This window comes from Episyrphus balteatus, chromosome 4 (genome assembly GCF_945859705.1).
Source record: "Episyrphus balteatus chromosome 4, idEpiBalt1.1, whole genome shotgun sequence".
Taxonomy (NCBI): Eukaryota; Metazoa; Arthropoda; class Insecta; order Diptera; family Syrphidae; genus Episyrphus; species Episyrphus balteatus.
This window is the reverse complement of record NC_079137.1, coordinates 12,050,399-12,070,370: the sequence shown is the minus strand read 5'-3', so window position 1 is coordinate 12,070,370 and position 19,972 is coordinate 12,050,399. Positions and strand designations below refer to the sequence as shown.

At 28.1% G+C, this 19,972-nt stretch overlaps 1 protein-coding gene across 1 annotated transcript in view; it reads left to right on the top strand.

Moving 5' to 3' along the window:
* The window catches only part of LOC129918348 (zwei Ig domain protein zig-8-like), a 45,819-nt gene extending 26,299 nt beyond the window's left edge, over positions 1–19,520 (top strand). The window contains exons 3-8 of the mRNA XM_055998821.1: positions 6,124–6,293; positions 6,568–6,638; positions 12,917–13,077; positions 18,463–18,668; positions 18,944–19,049; positions 19,315–19,520. Of these exons, the coding sequence (XP_055854796.1) occupies positions 6,124–6,293; positions 6,568–6,638; positions 12,917–13,077; positions 18,463–18,668; positions 18,944–19,049; positions 19,315–19,418 (818 nt within the window). The 3' untranslated portion in view covers positions 19,419–19,520. The remainder of the gene's footprint in view (positions 1–6,123; positions 6,294–6,567; positions 6,639–12,916; positions 13,078–18,462; positions 18,669–18,943; positions 19,050–19,314) is intronic.
* Positions 19,521–19,972: the final 452 nt, after the last annotated feature.

The window sequence follows — 19,972 nt, the reverse complement described above, 5'->3', positions numbered from 1 at the left end:
TTCTATCCATCTCCCATCCGGATATGTGGAAATCCAGAATCAACTCTGGTAGGATAAATTGTATGAATGAATGGATATATAGGAAGTAAATTGAAAGAAGGACACGAACTCAAACATATATAGATTCTTGATCATCACAGACAGAGACAACAAACTATATTGATAGAACAGAAAAGCAGAGGTTAGAGCATCATATCTTTCAGTGTAATCTGCTGCATCATCATTGTTCAATTTGCATGTCAGCAGGATGTGGTGTGGCGGTCATGGTCATTGCAGGATGAGCAAACAAATTTTCTCGAAATTGTGCAAATGTCACGACTTTCGATGCCATGTCGATGTTCACTTCTATGTTTTTTTTTTTTTTTGAGTTTTTTTTGCTTCTACCAATGGCATCAACGAGTTCTATTTTTTTTAACGTTCTTCCAGGAATTTTTTTTTTCTAAATTTTTCTTTCCGATGATGAGATTGTTGTTTGAGGCAATTTTTCATTTTTTGTTTGGTATTTTCATATCCGTAGTCCATCATTATTTTTTATTTCGATGCAAACAAAAATGGGTATGGAATTTAATGGTATTTAGATGCATTTTGGCTTTAATGAAGAAAGTGTCTATATATTTAAAATTCAACTTAATTTGTAGCTTCAAACCGAAAACCTTGCTCAACTTTGCGTTACGAATTGACGTAACACAAGCATTGGTATCCATTTAACTGCTTTTAAAACTCAAATAACCCTGAAAAGCTAAAACTTTTAAGTTCCATAACTTCCTTAATTTGAATTCTTAGAGAATAAAAATAATGCTTGTTTCATTTTCTCCCACTTAATTTCTCAATATTTAAGAACGGTCAGTAAAAAACTAAATTTTATAAGTTACTATCGACATGGGTCACCGTGGTGTATGTGGAATATATTTTTTTTTTAGTTCATGCACAGAGAAAAATATGACCCGCTAAAAACTAACAGATTGCCATATTGTTTTACCTTCCATACATTTCATAAGGAAATCTTATTAAAATCAACGATTAATAAGGTTTTTTTAAGGAGATTTCTTATTATTTTTATTAAGAAAATCTTATTAAAATTTGACTGAAAAGTTGATTTTTTTTGCAACTTAGCAGTAGAACAAAAATCGCGATCAATATTTTCATGGCAGGTTGGTTCAGGTGGTAAGGTGGGCGACTAATGATTTGAAGTCCCCAGTTCGATTCCCAGCCTGGTCATCGTTTTTTTTATTTTTTGCAGATTTTAAAACAATAAGGAAAACCCGATTGTTTTAATAAGGTTTCCTTCTTATATGAAAACCATAGAGAAATCTTATTGTTTTTGTTCTATTTTATGTGGTCTATTTTTCTCTGTGTGGCCTTAAAGTTTGAAGAACAAAAAAATGAAAATATTTCGCTCATCAACAAATAATTAAATTGGTTATTGCTAATTATACATAAAGTGTCCAAACAGACTCGGAAAACAATTTCACTTTATTTATTAATTAATATGAATTTATTTGTAAACTATTCGATAAAAATGATTGAGTTTTTGAATTTTTCGTTTCTACGAAATTCATTTTTTATTTGAAAAGTTAATTGACTGAATTCAAATATCAAAATTAAAATTTATAAAATTAAATTACTTTGACGGACCGTTGTCAGTGATGAGTCAATTTTACTCATGGTTTCGATGAAAAATTATTCATTTTTGCAAAAATAAATTTGAAAAACGAAGATTTAAGTTAAGTGAATACAAAAAACGTTTCTCAGTATTTTTAACTGAAACTTATTGAACTTTTGTCAAAAACATTGTTTGCTCCTATAAAAACGGACACCTTGGGATAAAATGTTTCGTTTAATTTTACATTCGCATTTTTTTTATTAATTATTCCAGAAATTTTTAAATAAAAGTACAGAATCCTTTGTTAATATTTTTATATTATGTCAGTTAAAGGCTTTGTGGATCATTTTTAATTTCATCCAAATTTTTAGAGTAACTTTCGCTTTTAAGACTTTCTTCGGTCATATGTTGATAAAACTGAATTGTATTCTATTAAATTTTCTACTAGAAAAAAAGATACGTATACGCCAGAGGTATCTTTTTTTGATAAATGTCTAAACAATGTGAATTATGTAATGGGATAAGAGTGGAGAGAAAGTTTCCTGAAAATGTTATATACTTATATTAGTTCTGTATCGATTTTATAAGTCGCTGTCGAAGTGGGTCACTGTGGTGTATGCGCAATATTTTTTCTAAGTTAATCACTGTTTTCAAAAAAAAAGTTTAGGTTGTGGAACGTAAATTCATTACTGAAAAACACATAACATTGTATAACTTAATCCCCGTTGTCATAATTTTGATCGAAAGTTGGCCATCAAATATGAACAATGAACATGAATGATCAAATTTCATCCTGAGTTAATTTTGAAAATATTTGGCATGAGGTGTGTATGACATAAATAATTGTTCAATTTTGTTTTTTAATATTTGAAAAAAAAAAACTCTATTTTGTGTCCTTTTCAACGATACTCTGTCAACTTAAATCCTAATATTTAAGCCAAATTTTCCCATTGTCCATTAAAAATTTCAAACTTAATTAATGAGCTTAAAAATGATAAACGAATAGTAATTATAGTAACTAAAATTTAATTCCTCCTTTCTCTATAAAACCAAAATCAAAAACCTTCAAAAATTTGTAAATATTTATTCTAAGCATTAAATTCCTAAACAATGTGATTAAACTAATTTTACATTTCACACATAATTACACACAATTTTATATTATGCAAAATACAAACATAAATAAATCCTCTAGCTAAAAAAAAAATAATAATAAAGGACTAACACATAAATTAACCAATAAAATCTTTCTAAACATTCCCTCGTTCTAAAAATTCCAAAAATTTATTTTACATATAAAATAAATCATTGTGGTTTTTTAATAAAATATTGATACTTCTATAATAGTCGATGTTGATACAAAAAAAAAACCTTTTTAGCTTGCAAAACTAAACTATCAATTAATTCATCCGATTATAATAATTAATCTTAACTGAACTGCAAAATCGACTCATTAATTTCCATTCAATATCCATAAGCCAATTATTATTATTATTAGCCAACAAAAAAAACAACAACAACAACAAAGTGGCCAATAACTCTCCATCTCTATGTCTCTATTTCATATTGATGATGACCAACATAAAAATGCCTAAAAAATAATTGAGGATTTTCCAAAAAACAGGCCATCAATTGACATAAATTTATCGCTAATTTGACATAAAATATTTAAAAGCTTTTCAAAATGAATTTTTGAGGTTAAAGTAGAATTTATAAAAAAAAATGGTGTTCTTATAGGAAAAAAAGATACATTAATTAAAAGCAATTTGTATAGCTAATATTTTTAAAATTAAAAAAAAAATAATATTATTAAATAATTGAGACCACTTCAAACGAGTGCAGAATTCATTCAATATTTCATTAAACCCTTCACTTAGGGGTGGTATAAATAACCTTATACACAAGTTGCTATCTACCGCACTTTGTGGATAGAAAAGCTTTAAAAAACAAAAAACTCTTTGAGGCATAATTTTTCCTCTTTTAATAAATTTTCAATTGAAAATTTGTACAACGACGTCGAAAAGACGGTTGAATAATATTTCATAAGCTATTAGTCTCGTTTGTGTAAAGTCAAAGATAATAATTAAGAGTTGGAAATCTTATTACACATTTCCCTGAGAAGCAATTAGTTTTTTTTTTTCACTGATTTTTTTTTTTTTTATTTCATCTCATCAGGACTCCCGAAGACGTCATGGGGAGAACAAACGACGTGTTCTTCAATGTTCCATCCTTCCGATTTCCATCCCACCGATGACGACGACGACAAAAATTGATGTCGTGGTTGGTGGAACAAGGGAAAATAGTTTTTCCTTATATTTCATGAGTTTTTTTTTTTTCATCTTGCTAATATCCTTTGGCAATTTATGAACTTGTCAACTAATAAGGAGTTTTCATTATCTACATAGTTGTCTTTTCTTTTTCTTTAGTTTTTTTTTTTCTTGTATCCTGTGACGTGGAAAATTATTTCCAAGAAAACTAACTAACATCAAAGTCAACATCAGGGAAATGAAAACGTAAAGAATTTAATTAAATTGCGCTCTTTCATTTAATATTTTGCAGAAAATATATGTATTCTTGAATGGAGAGAATTTGTATGAATATTTTTGATGTTTTATGGATTATCATCTCAATTAAATTTAAATTGAATTATAATACTTTTTTCGGAGAAAAAATATGTTTATTTATTAAAAATCGTTTACTGTGGAATTAAATTTTTTACATTCCACAGATTCTATTTCAAATTAAAATACAAATATTTGACAGATTTAGGTTTTTTGTTTTTACTGATTTTAGATTTTCAAATTTCGGTTTTATATTTTTATTTTAAGAAAAACTTTCATGAGAGCTTGATTTAAGTGTACATAGAAAAACTTAGAAGTAAAAAGCCCTAAATTACAATATTTTCTATTCTTCGTAATATTTCAACTTGAATATCTAAAACTATTCAAAAAATCCATTTCTTTGAAACATTTAACTCTAAATTCAAAAACTTTAATTCTGAGAATTGAAGATGTTTCCTTCGCAAGTTTGTAAACTATGTATCTTAGGTGCATTATAAGTAGGTACTCAGAAATGGTTTACAATAGTTTGTGGAAGGTATTCCTTTTTATTATTTCTCGACTTTGAACTAATAAAAATGAAAATTAAATATTCATAGAAAATCGGGTTTGTAAAAATTAAGTTGTTTGTTTGGCAAATTTCACGTTTTGATTAGTGATTATGAAATATTTTCTCCCAGCTGCATTCATAAAATTTCTTAAATACAAAAATCACTTTTTTAACCCCTAAGACCTTAGAGAACCATCAGACCTATGCGACAAAGTGTCGTTTACAATTCAATAACAATGAATATAACTATGTATTAATCATTTTCGTTAAACCTAAAGTCACGAAACATTCTTTGCACTCCTACCCCAATAAATATTGCTCGTTGTTTAAATATTTATCAAACAAGGTCCCTCTGGCGTATACGTATCTTTTTTTCTAGTAAAAAACTAATTAATTAAAAATTTGGAAAATAGAATTGTTATCCTTACTGACGAGGAATATAGCGGAATCATTATATAACCGAAGAAAATCTAAAAAGTTTCTCAAAAAAAAAAACATTACACATACGCCATAGTGACCTGGCAAAGGTTCAAAAATTGACTGTACCTCTGGCATATCTTTATAGATACTAATAAATGAAGGAACAATTGACTAAAACCAAAGCTAAATAGATCAATGTGGAGTATACGCTTATTTTTTAGTGTGTTTCTATTGAAACGAATGAATGAAATGGTGCTGCTCTTTTTCCATAATTAGAAAAGGACTAAGCAGCACCGTGCTATAAAAAAATGTTTTGATAGTGTAAATATTTTATTTACAAACTTAAATGATTTTAAAAATGTTGCTAACATTATTCTAAAATGTTGCTTGTTGAATTCCTAATAAATAAGGAATGGGTTAGGGTGGCGTATACGTACTTTTTTTCTATTCACAAATTTAAAATATTAATATAACAAATTCTTTTGTTGGCAAAATTTCTTTTATATGAGACAGAACCACGTGGATATATCCGAAAAATGTTTAAAATATTATGTTATGACTCAAAAATAAGTGTTTTCTTTTCGGATTTTTAGTGCACACTTTTTTCGTAAAATAAAAAATATTTTATGTAAAATTTTTTTTTTTTTTTTGTTTCTCGGCAGTTATTTAACAGTTTCAGCGCAATTCAATAGTTTATTTGCACTTATTTAGGCTCAATAAAAGAGGATTAAAAAATCTTCGAAAATGCTAATAGAAAATTTTCGAGAATTTAAATAATATTTTTCACCAAATAGTTTTTTTTATTTATTTAAAAAAAAATTCATTTGCCACTCTATTTCTATATAGACTAATTAAATATTTTTTTAAACATTCTTACTATACTCTATACAAATTTTCAAATATCCCCATACATATAGCAGTTTTTGTTTTATTTTTTAATATTTTATATAAAAAAAAAAACTATAAGTCTTTTGCAACCTTTATAATTTCAGACCGTACCTATGCTGACATGTTCTCCACCCTTGATCTATCTAAGCACTATCCACGCCCAATTTCGTCAACATCGTCATCATCAACTCATACAACAGGTTCAAATATACAAGAACCATTGAGTATCAATGTCACATCACAATTGGGTACGCATGCTTACCTACCCTGCAAAGTAAGTTCATTTTTATTTATTTATGTTTTTTTTTTTTGTGAAATTTATTATCCTTGTAATTGGGTAGATAGTAGGTTCTTTTTAACATTCTTAAAGATAAAGATATCACACCATAATAATTTTATCTATATTTTACCCTCTACAACTCAGTTAATATACTTTTTGCCTAACTATAATAATAATAATACACAGCATCTGTTGAGCTCTTATTAAATTTATGTTCTGTTTTATCCTTTTTTTGTTTTTTTTTTTCTCTTTTTGTATAAACACACAGGTGCAACAGCTCGGAAATAAACCAGTTTCCTGGATTCGTGTACGAGATGGCCATATCCTTACGGTTGACAGGTAATTAAGGAACTTGATGGCTTGTTTATGTTGGATGTGTAATTAGATTGTGGTAAACGGTATAACGGTGTTACTTCTCAGAGAGAGAGATATGTTGTGTATATGTAGACCACATCATAGTCTAAATATACTGAAAACATTCCATGTGTATTTTGTGTGATGTATTTTTGTGTGTGTGTGTGTGTGTGTCAGTAACAGTATTTTGCACAAATTATTATCCTCCCAGGATTTTATATAATTTGATTTATTGTCTAGATAAATTTATAAAAGCAGTCTTTTATGGTTTGTAGGCTACAATGTTGATGAGAATGTTTCGAAATTTTGTTGTTTTTTTTTCAAATTAGTTTAATAAGACTTAAGAAAATGTGTTTGTTTAAAGATGTTGCTAAAATTATTTCAAGAAAATTTTAATATTCGTTAATTTCCAAAGTAATACGAAAACGCGTTTCAAATGTTGCTCAAATAAATCTAAAATGTTGCAAAAATCAGATTCGTTTGGTATTTTTGGCAACATTGATACTTGAAATTTTTTTCATATAATATTTAATTCAAAACGTTTCCAAAATGATTTTAAAATATTTCTGATACTTTAAAAAAGTATCTGAAATATTTATATTCATCGCAACAACATCAAAAAATGTTGCAGAATATTTATTAGATATTGTTTCTTTTAATGGCAAAAAATGTTACGATTTTGCAATGTAAGAAAAAACCAATAAATTGAAAAAGTCATGAAACGTTTATGTGTTTTGGAATCCAAATTGTTTGAGTTTTTTGCAACAATGTTGCTTAAAAATTTTTTAAACAGAATTTCATTAATTTTTTTTATGTTCCTGCGACTTTAAAAATGCACCTATCGGAAAAATTTGTATTCTTCTAACCAACTTTAAAAAAAATGTTGCTGAAACATTGTAATGTTTCTTTTATTTTTGTAATAGTTCTTTAAGATATTTCTTTTGAATATTCTGTTCTTTAAATAATTAAAAACTAATAATTGAAATTACCCCAAATCCTGTTTAAAGTTCCTTAAATATTGTAAAACGTTTCGAAACATTTTTTGTATAAAACATTTTAGTAACAAAAATATTCCAATAAATCGGATTTCTTCTCGAATTATTATGTTCTCCACCCAAAAAAAATATTTATGGCACAACAATTTGTTAAAGAAGAAAAGGAGGATATTCTATACAATTTTTGAAACTTAAAGAAAACATATTGGTCTTCTTTTAGAGACAATAATATTATAAATACAAAACTTAAAGTTAAGCTATCTCATATTTTTTAAAGACTTTTCATTTTTTTTATGGGGAACCCTTTTCAAAGCAGACTCATGCAAACTTTCATTTCTCATTCCTTAGAAGTAAGTATAGCTCCAGCAAAAAATACCAAAAACTATACAGAAAAAAAGTAGGAAGAGATAAAGTACAGCTAGCAGTAGCAATTTTTTTCTTCTTCTTCTTCTTTTTATTTTTAAATAGAAAGGAGAAACTATTACAAAAGACGTTGAGTTGAGAGTACGAAGAAGGGCTAAAGAATCTTCGTGTTGAGGGAAAAATATTTAAAGCTTCTTTTCTTTATATACAACATTTTTTGTTGCCCTTAAAACTCTTAGTACCTAGAGAAAAATATTGTACTGCTGTTGTGTGTTCTGTTCTCTCTCTCTGTTGGGCTGAAAAATGAAAATCTACCATAACTAAAGACCCAAAGTGCTTAGGAAGTAACAAAAAAAATTACTATATAGATATACAATAAGAGAGAAGAAGAAGAAGCTGAAAAAAGTAGGAATTTGTTTATGTTTTGAGGGAATAAAAGAACACTAAAGTATATAGAGAGGGTACTTTCCACTGATGAATTGTGATTGTTTTTCCTTAAAATTGTTTTTCCACACAACAAAAGTTCTTCACTTTTTTTTTTATTTTCTATTTTGTGTTTTTTGTTCTTGGTTAGATGAGGTGTTGGTAGAGAGAAAAAAAAAATTCATAGTAAAGTTATTGATAATAGATTCTATTGTTTTAGGGTGATAAATTATATTTTCACTTTATGAAGTGATGTTAGAGAAAAAAAAAAAGTTGGTAAGAATATTAAATATACAATTTTAATAACTTTTACTTTGTGTTTAGTGCACAAAGTTTCTTTTGAACTAATGCAACCTCAATCAGTTCTTTTGCCTCCTTTTCACTCCTTTTCTACTATTTTTCTATAATGGGATGATTTACTATTCATGTTAATGACGAAAAAAAAAATAAATTTTAATGCCACGTTATATTCTCAATAAATTAAGGAACACAAACCCTTTTTCACAAACCTTGCTAAATATTTTTTTAGTTTATTTCAAATTATTAGAAATTAAAAAAAAAGTTTCGCAACATTGTTGAGAAAGAACACAATTACTTCAAGAACAGCAGCTGAATATTTATTTTATTTTATAGATTTGTCAGAACCTTTTAAAATTCGAATAAAAACATCAAAATTGTTCAAAATCTTCCAGAACTATTACGCAATACATACGGTAGAATATTCATCAACTTTGTTGCATACGAAACAAACAAACAAATTTGTAGAACTATTTTAACAAAATCCTTTTTTTTAAATAGAAAATTCAGAATATTTCTTAAAACTCAATTAGTATGCTTCTGTAAATTGAAAGATTTTTAAAAAATATACAAACAACCGAGAATATGTTGCAGAAACATTTTTGAGAAGAAGAGAAAAACAAAAAAAAAGTAAAAAAATTATTAAAAATTCATTAAAAAAAAATCAGACGTAAGGAAATATTTTAAAGGAATTTTTAAAAAATATATACCCGAGAACATTTGCAGAAACATTATTGAGAGAAAAACAAAAAAAAAAGATTAAGATATGTGACTGTTATGATTTCAAAACATAAACAAAATGTTTCAGAAATAAATCAGAAATGTTTGATAAACATAAAAAAAAAACAGATGTAACGAAATGTTGCAAAGCTGCTTCAATAAAATGAGGAAATAAGCAAAACAAAATATTTTTGAATATTTAAATTAAATTTTGAGAGTATCTAAAAAACTAAAATGTACTTGCATCCGAAACACTTAAAAGTCTTTGAAAAAAAATTTAAGAATTATTTTTAAACCTTCTCAAAAAAAAATCTAATAAAAAAATAGAAAATATAAGCCGTTCCTGAAAAAAAATTTTAAGACACATTTCTGTCAAAATTCAGAAAAACTAATGTAGAGAAATATTTCTGAAATACCAAGAAATTGATTCAGCAAAAATTTACACAAAAATTTTACAATTATACTTAGGTGAAATCCTTAGGAAATTCAGACAATAATAAGGTAAACATAAACAAGATTTTCTTAAACCATGTTGCTGAAACATGTCTGAAAAATATTATAGAAAAGGATTATTTTTTCACAGAAAAGTCGAATAAAAGTTTAGCCAACTATAAACAGCTACTCTAAAAAATATAAAAATAAGCTTGAGAAATTTAACTCATCTAAGAAAAATAAAATTTGAGCATTGAAATGATGCTAATAAAGTTGAACAAACAGAAAAAATTGCACGACTGGGGTCGCACGTACTTGCTCTTATGTTAAAAGTTACTCTAATGTTAAAGTTTTTTATTGAACAAAATTAGGGAAAATTTGACATTTTCACGGAATTTCGTTAGTGGTACAAAAAAAATAAAATCCGTTTTTATAAATAATAAAATACCGTTTTAAATGATCTTTTACAAAAAACAAAGTATGCCATTTTATTTCTAGTGTAAAAAGGAATTTTTAGAAAAAAATTTTCGAAAATCGTTAGAGCCGTTTTTTAAAAAAATAATTTTTTATATATAAAAATTTTCTAACATTTTTCAAAAAAAAAGTTGATATGCAATTTTGAATAAATAATTAATTTACACATAAAAACAAAATTTCAAATTTTTTCACCAACTCGATTCCAAAAAATTGATTTTTCAAAAAAAAATTTTGAAATATTTTTTAAAAATCCAAAAATGTGGTTTTTGAAAAATTTTAAATTTTTTTAAATAATGATTGATTAAACGTTTCTGTATTAAAAATTTGGTCGAAATCTGTTATGTCGTTTATGAGAAATTCATAAATCAAAAAAACCGTTCTATGGCAGGTACCGTTGATAACGGTACAAAAAATATTTTTTTTATTGTCAAAGAAGGCTCTTATCTGTAACAGTAAGCAGAAAAATTTTAATCAAAATCGTTAGAGCCGTTTTTGAAATAAATCAACTTTTCTGTTTCCGTTATATGACAGGTACCGTTAGTTTTGGTCCTAAAAAAAAAACTTCAATTTCTCCTCTAGGGAATCACTCAAAACTGTTAACTACCAAGTTTAAAGAAAATCCCTTCAGTAGTTTAGGATGTAGCTCGAGGTTCTTACAGACAGACAGACGGACAGACAGACAGACAGACAGACAGACAGACAGAATTGCCGGACCCACTTTTTTGGCATTCTCCATCATCGTAATGTCATGTAAAATTGTTATCTCGAGTTCGATTTTTTTTACGAATCCTAAACTTGCCCTATAGTACCTATATCGCAAGTAAAAATTGAATTTCAGCAAAATTCTTGAGAGCATTTTTAACAAACACTATTAGAAAAAAATGAAAATTAATTTTTCAGAAAAATCTCTTACAATAAAACAGAAAAATCACTGAAATCTAAAAAAAAAATATTTTTTTATTTATCTTATTTGGAAACAAAAAACAAACATTAGAAAGTAAAATATTCACAAATATTACAAAAACATCAATTTTTAAACAAACAAACCGTTATTACTATTTCTCTTTTGTACAATCCAAAAAAAAAAAAAACGCTCTCTCAATTACAACCTCGTTAGCATAGTATTCATCTAAAAAAGAAACAATTTTAATTTTCCAACCATTGACACATAATTTCATCCATTTTACCCAAAACTACACACCAAGGGCTAAAATTTAATTATTTCCTTTTTTGAATGCAAAAAAAAAAAAATAAATAAAATTCCTTTTACTGTAAGTAAAAAAAAAAAACACTCTCATACGAAATTTAATGACAACGACAATAATTATACTCACAAGAGTAATGAAAAGCATACAAAACAAGATTGCTATGTGGGCATGAGCTGAGCATGGACACCATTCCCAGCCTTCTACCAGCTTTTTCCTTCCAACAATTCCTTTTCCTTTTTCAACTTGGCCCTGAAAGAAAACTTACTAGTACCTACTTGACTTTCTTCCCTTATTTTTGTTTATACAAAAAAAAAATTAAAATGAAAAAAAAAAAAAAAATTAAAATGAACCAAGATAGTTCGTTTTGCGGTGAAGGTCCTTTGCCATCCTCATTGCCTGCTTAAAAAATAGGACAGAAAAACAAAATATAGCAAAAAAAAAAAAAACTTTCAAGGCATTTTTGTTTGGTTCGTTGAGTTACTTTTCATTACGAACGAGTGCAGCAGCAGCAGTAGAGAAAGATCCTTCCTCAAGGATATTTTTCATTTCGTTTCGTTTTATTTAGATTTTATTTTTTTGCCTTCTTTCCTTTTTTCTAAACTGAAAAACTGTTTGCTCTTATTTAAGAACTTAAATGTGCATACCATTTCTATTTTCCAATGTCTTATTCTGTCTCTCTTCACCACCGCCAACGATGAGAGAAAGAGTTTATGTGCTCTCCCAAGAAAAACCAAAACCAAACCGAACAACTAAATACAAAAGTCTTATCCCAGATTAAAAATTCATCGTTTCTGATAGAGAAACAACACACATAAAGTTTTGACAAAGGGAAAAGAGAGGGGGTTAAAACAAATTGCTGATGTGGGGGGTTTTTAGAGATTTTCGAGAATGACATCCCACTTCTGAGCCTTTTGTAACGCTCTCTCTCTCTAATATTCTCATATAAACTATATCCGCACGTATAGAACTATCCCCTGTGTGACTTTTCAAGTGAAAAATGTTAAAGTGCATGGCAAAAAGGTCAGAGATGGGGCGCTAAAGGGCCAGAAAGATGTATAACGAAAGGGCAGGAAGTTCCAAGTTCCAAGAGTCCCAAAGTCATAAAATTCAGAGACATTTTATGGCCAAACACTTTATTGTCGGGAAGAACAAGAAGAAGATTCAGAATTCAGAATCTGATATTACCCCCTCGCTCCCCCTCCCCTTTCTTTCTATATAAACCCCAAAAATGCAATTGTCATATATTTTTGTTGACTGTTATTGTTCTACATATTATTTTCTTGTTGTTTTTTTTTTGTTATATTTTCGTTTTCTCATGACTTTTTGTCTCTTATAAATATCCTTACAGAGCTGTCTTCATTGCTGACCAGAGATTTGTTGTCCTAAATCAACCGAATAAATTTTGGACATTGCAGATTAAGTACGTTCAAGCAAGGGATGCTGGTGCATATGAGTGTCAAGTGTCGACAGAACCAAAAGTTAGTGCAAAAGTTTATCTCGATGTTGTGGGTAAGTAAATCCAACACAATTTTTTTTTTCTTCTCTTTTATAGAAATATATATAACTCTGAGTGTGTGTGTTAACTTTTGGTATGATTGTGAATGATTATTATATGGGTGATGTTGTTGATTTAAGGAAGGATAAAATAATTGAGTCAACAATTTCCGGGAAATATTTTGCTTTTGTTTTTGAGAAAATAGACTTTAAATGATCTTTAATTGAAATTCTTGACATAGACAGAAGAATTGAAGATGAAATTTTGTGTGCGTGTGTGTGTTGTCAATAGAAGAGGAAAAAGGGATGATGAACAATTATTAAAGTTGAAAAGGAAAAGATTTTTTTTTGTTGTTGGTAAAGAGTGTTGGGGAATAAAATTAATTAATTTGAGTTTTGTTTGAATAAGGATGTCAATGGGGTGGGAGGACAGAGAAAAAGAGGTCGATGAAGGAAAGTAATTTCAATTTAATTATATTTGAAGATGAAAATGATAAAAGTGGTTATGTGTTCGTTTTTCTTTTGGGAAATTTTATTTCAGTTAGGTATACAAAATTTTTGAAATATGAGAAATTCTTTCGAGTTAATTTGACTAAATTTAAATATTTTTGAAGAAGATATTAATGATAAAAAATAGAAAGTTTTAATTCAGAAATTAAATTTAAAAATAAAATTAAATAAAATAGCTACTTAATATAATCATTTTTTTTTTTTTTTTGAGAAAATGAATTGATTTTGGTATATTAATTTGTTTGCTTAGAGGTTTTTGGGGTCGGTGAGTCTGGTTACAAGAGGTGTAGCAACAAGGAGAAAAAAGACAAACAAAAACAAGCGGATTCCACATAAATTTAAGTGGATTTCTGATGATTTTTTGAAAAGATGAAAAATCTTCATAATTTTATGAATGCGCAAATTAAAAAGAAATCCACCTAATTTAAACTTAAAATCATCTTACTTTTATGTGGAAACATTTAAATTAAAAAATAAATTGACAACCACTGGGGATTGAACCTACAACTGTTGGGTCATTACACGGAGAAAAAAGACCACCTAAAAACAAGCGGGTTTCACATTAAATTAAGTGGATTAGTAAATGGATTTTTGCCAAGATGTCTTCCATCTTAAATTACCTAAGTGGAAAATTCATCTTAATTTCTTGAATGCGCAAATTTAAAAGAATTCCACCTAATTTGAGCGGAAAATCATCTTATATGGCAGACACTAGGGATCGAGGATACAACTGCTGGGTCACTGCACGGAAAAAAATGAACACCTAAAAAACAAGCGGGTTCAACATTAAATTAAGCGGATCTCTGCAATTTTTTTTGTCAAGAATATTTCCCTCTAAAATTAAGCGGACAAATCTTCTTAATTTCTTGAATTTGCGAATTGAAAAGAAATTCACTTAATTTAAGCGGAAAATATTTTTTTTATGTGGAACATAAGACTGTTGGGTTACTAGGCAAGTGCCTCATCATTACAAAATACAACTAAAGCTGAATTCTGACTATAAAATTTTTAATTTTCTGTTGGTTTTTTAAGATGAAAATTACCATTAAAATAACATGAAGTTCACTTTAAATTTAACAAGTGGAAATCGTATTGTTTAAAGAGCATTTTATTTATGTTTTTTTTTCGTTTTTTTTAGGATGAAAATTCTCATTAAAATGAACAGAAGTTCAACTTAAAATTAACAGAATGTAATTCCAATTATTTTAAGCGGAAATCGTTTTGTTTTAAGAAGTTAGGATTTAAGGTTTTTTCTGTCGTCGGTTGTTTTAGGAAAAAAAAAAAAACTCACATTAAAACAAAATAAAGTATCAGAATTTAAACGAATTCCACTTATTTTAAGCGGAAATCGTATTGCTTTAAGAAGGTGGGATTTATGGTGGGCATCATCTTATTAAGGTGCCCTTTTTTCTCCGTGTAAAAATTAATACATTTTGTGACACGATTATGTCATACATTCGACACCCCATAAATGAGGAAGGCCAAATGGAAGAACCTAAAATTTACCGCCGAGTGCGAACGGCGAACAATACCTCACAGAAATCATACATTTTCCATGCCCAATTGTTACCAATTGGACTTTAAATTCAAACCTTATTAATTGAGCTAAAATAAAATTGGATTCAAAAATTACCTTTGTCCCTTTTGGGGACAAGGATTTCTTATACATAAATCCTGAAATGAACGAACTTTTAATGGAAAATCTTTACTTAAAAGTCTCAATAATTTCTTATAAGACACGACCCCATTAGTAAAACAATTTTTCGTTTCATCCCCTTAAAGTCGATAACTCCCTTTTAACCATAAACCTGGAGAACGAATAAACGAACAACCGAACAAGAAAAAGAAAAAAAAAATAAAACAGAAAAAACAACAAAAACTCCTTTGTCATAAAACGTGCAGAAGAGCAGTCGAGTTTTACGCAATAACCATGCAGTTTATGATCGAACGTGCAAAAAGACACTTAGGCGCGTCATTTAAAGTCCAATCCGCATATAAAACCCTAAGCGATCATCCATAAAAGCGCTCACTCCTTTTATCCCCCAAGGATTTGGCCTCTCTATGATGTCGTCGTCGATGTCGTTGTCGACGTCTTGTTGAGTGTGTTTGAGTGTGTGTTCGGTTTCATCAGCAGGATTCTGTGCTGGCTGTGTCTATGGGTGGCGTAAAGAGATATCAAAGATAAAAAATAAAACTCACTAAGGAATCCAATAAAAATACAATTTGCAGCAGGAATACTGGGAATCCTTTTAAGTTTCTTGTGTGGGGATTTTTGTGGTCGTTATCGGAGTCCTTTTTTCTCGTGTTTTTTTTTTTTATCTCATCTGAAATACACAGGTGTTATTTGTGGGTGGAGGTTGAGTGTGATGTAAGGATTGGCAAATTAGGATTTGGTTTTGACAGGAGGATTTTCTAGTGATTCGTATGTTTTTTTTTTTTTTTTTTTTTCATTTTCTTTTTTCGATTTTATATTGAGAAACAGAGAAATTGCACGCCACACAAACTCTTACTCTAGGAGGCAATTGACATTTAAGCAATTTGACGATGGCAAGGATGACAACGACTATACGACTACGACGACAACTATGTATTCCAAGGCAAGAAGATTTCATCTCAATTTAGAATACACTTCTCGAGAGTTCACATATACCTACTCTACACAGATCAGATATGGCAGGTCCTTATGAGAGGACAAACACAAAAATACAAAAACAAAAGCATAGCATTCATATGTGGACATTAGAAAATAAACTAGGACAAGAGGAAGGAAGGAAGGACAAATGGAATCTCTATTTGCCTAATGGAACAATATATAGCTATATCGATTTAAGAAGGGATATTAAGAGAAAACTGAATATGTTTGAACCCAAGTAGGCGTAACGATTTGCAATTTAGAGATTTCTATTTAGTCCGAAAAGTATCCTATCAAAAACACACACATAAATACAAATAGGATATACCACAACGAACAAAAGGTTCGATTTTGAATAAAAACAAAACAAAACCAACCAAAAGCAAAAAAAAAAAAGGAAATCAAAAAGGAAATGAAGTGGAAAATTTCTTAGTAGATTTTATTTACCTATATAGATGAATGAATATTTTTATTTTTTTCTTGGGGTTAATAGTTGGACCTACACAAATATAAAATACTCCAAGTTACGATTATTTAATAATATAAATTGGGGGATACCAAAAAAAGGACATGAAATAGATTTTGTCTAGACTTTGAGTAATTTAAGCTTATTCCGAAAGCAGTAATTTTGATATTTATTTTCCATTGTTCCAATTTTATTGCTTAGGATTTTTATTTTAGGGACTTTTTTTTTAGGGAAATTCATTCAGGGTTAACGTCTTGAAAAATATTTCTTAATTTTATTTAGATCCTTGCAAGGATATAGATGAAATTGTTTCATACTTTTTAGAGCGAAATTTTTTTAAGTAGCTGGGTTTTAGTTTTTGAACTTCTTTTTGTATGAAGCGTTTCCATTTAAAAAAATATTTTTTTTTTTTTACTCTAGAGGGCGCCATTCTTAATTTTTTAGAAGTCGTATAAACTTTTAGCAATTTTCAATAATTTGCGAAAGTAGGTAAGCGTTGATTTGCATAAATAATATTTTGCATTACCTATTTATAAATAATTTCAGAAAGCCTGAAATTGTCTTTCTGTTTATTTTCATTTTTTGATTCTTAATAACAGTTTTTTTGCTTTCTAAAATTTGTTAGAATAAGAAGTTGTTTAATTGAATTTACTTACATATATCAAATTGAAATACGAAGTTTTACAAAGAAAGTAAACATTTAGTTATTTTTTTTAGTTTTGATAATTTGATGTACCTACAATATTTCGCAAAAAATTTGCGAAAATTTAGTGTTTCTTAAATGAACTGCATAAAACAAATAAGTCCTTGCAAATATTTTGCAGAAATATCATTAGAATTTTTTTACACAGTTTATGATGGTTGTCAAATATATTTTGTAAAAGATTGCGAAAATTTCTTCGCAAAACTTTTCAAGTTTTTCTTACAAAAATATGTAATATTTATTACTTAACCTTGTCCACAGATAGAAAATAATAAATTACAATTTTTCGCATTGTTTTGATAAAATTTGCATTGGTCTGTACTTATTTTTACTTATACAAGATATTACTTGCGAAATTATTGTAAAGTTTGCCAAAGTCTTTTCACAATTTTCGCAGTAATTTAACTGCAAATAGTAAAAAAAACACAGAAATGTTTTAATGAATTAAAGATAGTTTTCAATAGTTTGCGAAAGTCTGCGATTATTGGGATAAGCAATCTTTTTTAATTTTTTTTTTTAATTTCGAAGCTTGTTTGTGCAAATAGATGTATTGCAAATTAAAGTGAAAACCAAACAAAATTCTCACTTGCAAAAGTACTTTGCGATAGATTAGTTGAATAAATTGAAAGAAATAGTAAAATGTTTGCAAGTAAGAATTTCGTACAGTTTATAATCACGAGCAAAACATTTTCGCTAGTTAATATTTTTTGCGAAATTAGTTGATGTGAAGCGAAAGTCTTTGTGGAGTTGTTTTTAATGTTAGCAAAAATATTTCCTAGGTTATGTTGATTTCAATCAGTTTTGATGGCAATAATTTTCGAAATATTTTTAAGAAGTTTGCGAAGTAGTGGCGAAATTACAATAAAGGATGGAAAAAATATTAAAACACTAAGGTTCGTTTGGTGCAAATACGCGCAGCGTCTTTTAGGTCACTTTTATATTTTTGCAAAGGTTTGCGAAATTTAACAATATTTGCGAAATACATTTTTTTACAAAAAATATAAATTTCAATGAAATTTCTGTCCTACAATTATCACAACTTCATACTCTATGAGATTTTGCGAAATAACCAATCACATTTTTTTACAGTTCCCCGTACTGAAATCTCTGGAGAGCCAGATCGTTATGTCAAGGCTGGCAGCATTGTTGTCCTACGCTGCATTATTCGGGGTGCTCTAGAACCGCCAACATTTATCATGTGGTATCATGGATCGGAGCAATTAATGGGCGATTCTAACCGACATCGAATGCAAATCGATAGAAATTTTCCAGAAGTTGAAGGTTCATTGAGTACGGTAAGTATTGTCTATGTGTGTGTAAAGCCCTTAACTCGATTCCATTCATCACAACATTCAAATATTACAACTAATGTTTTCTGATTTTATACAACAACAAAAAAAAAATCCATTTCAAATCCTCAACATAAAACAGTTGTTGTCCGCATATCGCGTTTGTTGCTGAATCACACAATCAAACAAAACTAATGTCTCCCTAATGTCCGCTTTTCTATTTTTCTATTTTTATTCCTTTCTATATTATTTATATGCGCTGGTATGTCCTGTCCAACCAGATGGGTTCATTAATCATTGAAGTGACGAAAAAACGGGATTCTGGAAATTACACATGTAGTCCGTCGAACAGTCCCAGCGCCACCGTGACGCTCAACGTGATAAATGGTAAGTCCAAATTGCGATTTGTAATGTTATATACCCGCCATACAGATGCTTCTTTATTTTTTTTTTTTTGCTGAAATAACATTTGTTATACTTTCGTGTATATCCGTATCCGTTTGTGTATACATAGACCAATAGTTTATGTGAATAACGGGTGAATGTCGACAAAATGGAAGTCATTGTTGGCACCATTTTCTATTCTTTATATTTTATTTATTGATGCACAACCAGTAGCATTAGTTTGACTTGTATTTTGTTTTATTTTCAGGTGAACATGCTGCATCCGCCATTATGTCATCGGCAAGTGTTCTCAACAGAAATGTCATTTATATCGTTTTAATGCTGTCACTTTTGACGTTAGCTAAATCGTGACACGTATCACGACTGATTCTTAGTGGAATTTAAATAAATTTATTTAATTTTTTTTTACAAAATTTAGTTTCTTTATAATTTTTTTAATATTAATCTATTGATTTTTTAAACGATTAGGTATAAAATTATATTTTAATTTAATTTTTTTTTAATTGTAAATAAAAAAAAACTAAGAATAACTAATATTAATAAATTAAATAAAGAAAAGAATGAAAAATCTTATAAAAAAATAAAATAAAAAATATTATTATACCTACTTATAGAAAATGTACATTATACTTTAAAATTAGTTTTTAAATTGTTAACATTAAATAAAAAAAAAACGACAAAAAGAAATTGAATATACTATAAATAAAGTAAAAGAAAAAAATAAAATAAATAAAAAAAGAAATACAAATGATAATTCAAGTTTTATCAAAAAAAAAAAAAAAAGTTAGTTTTAATTATAAAATAAAAATTATTAAAAAAATTTGATAAATAAAAACTTTTAAAAACCCAAAATTGTAAATGTAATAAACAATGTAATGTGATGCTAGGCATAAGATGTAAATAAT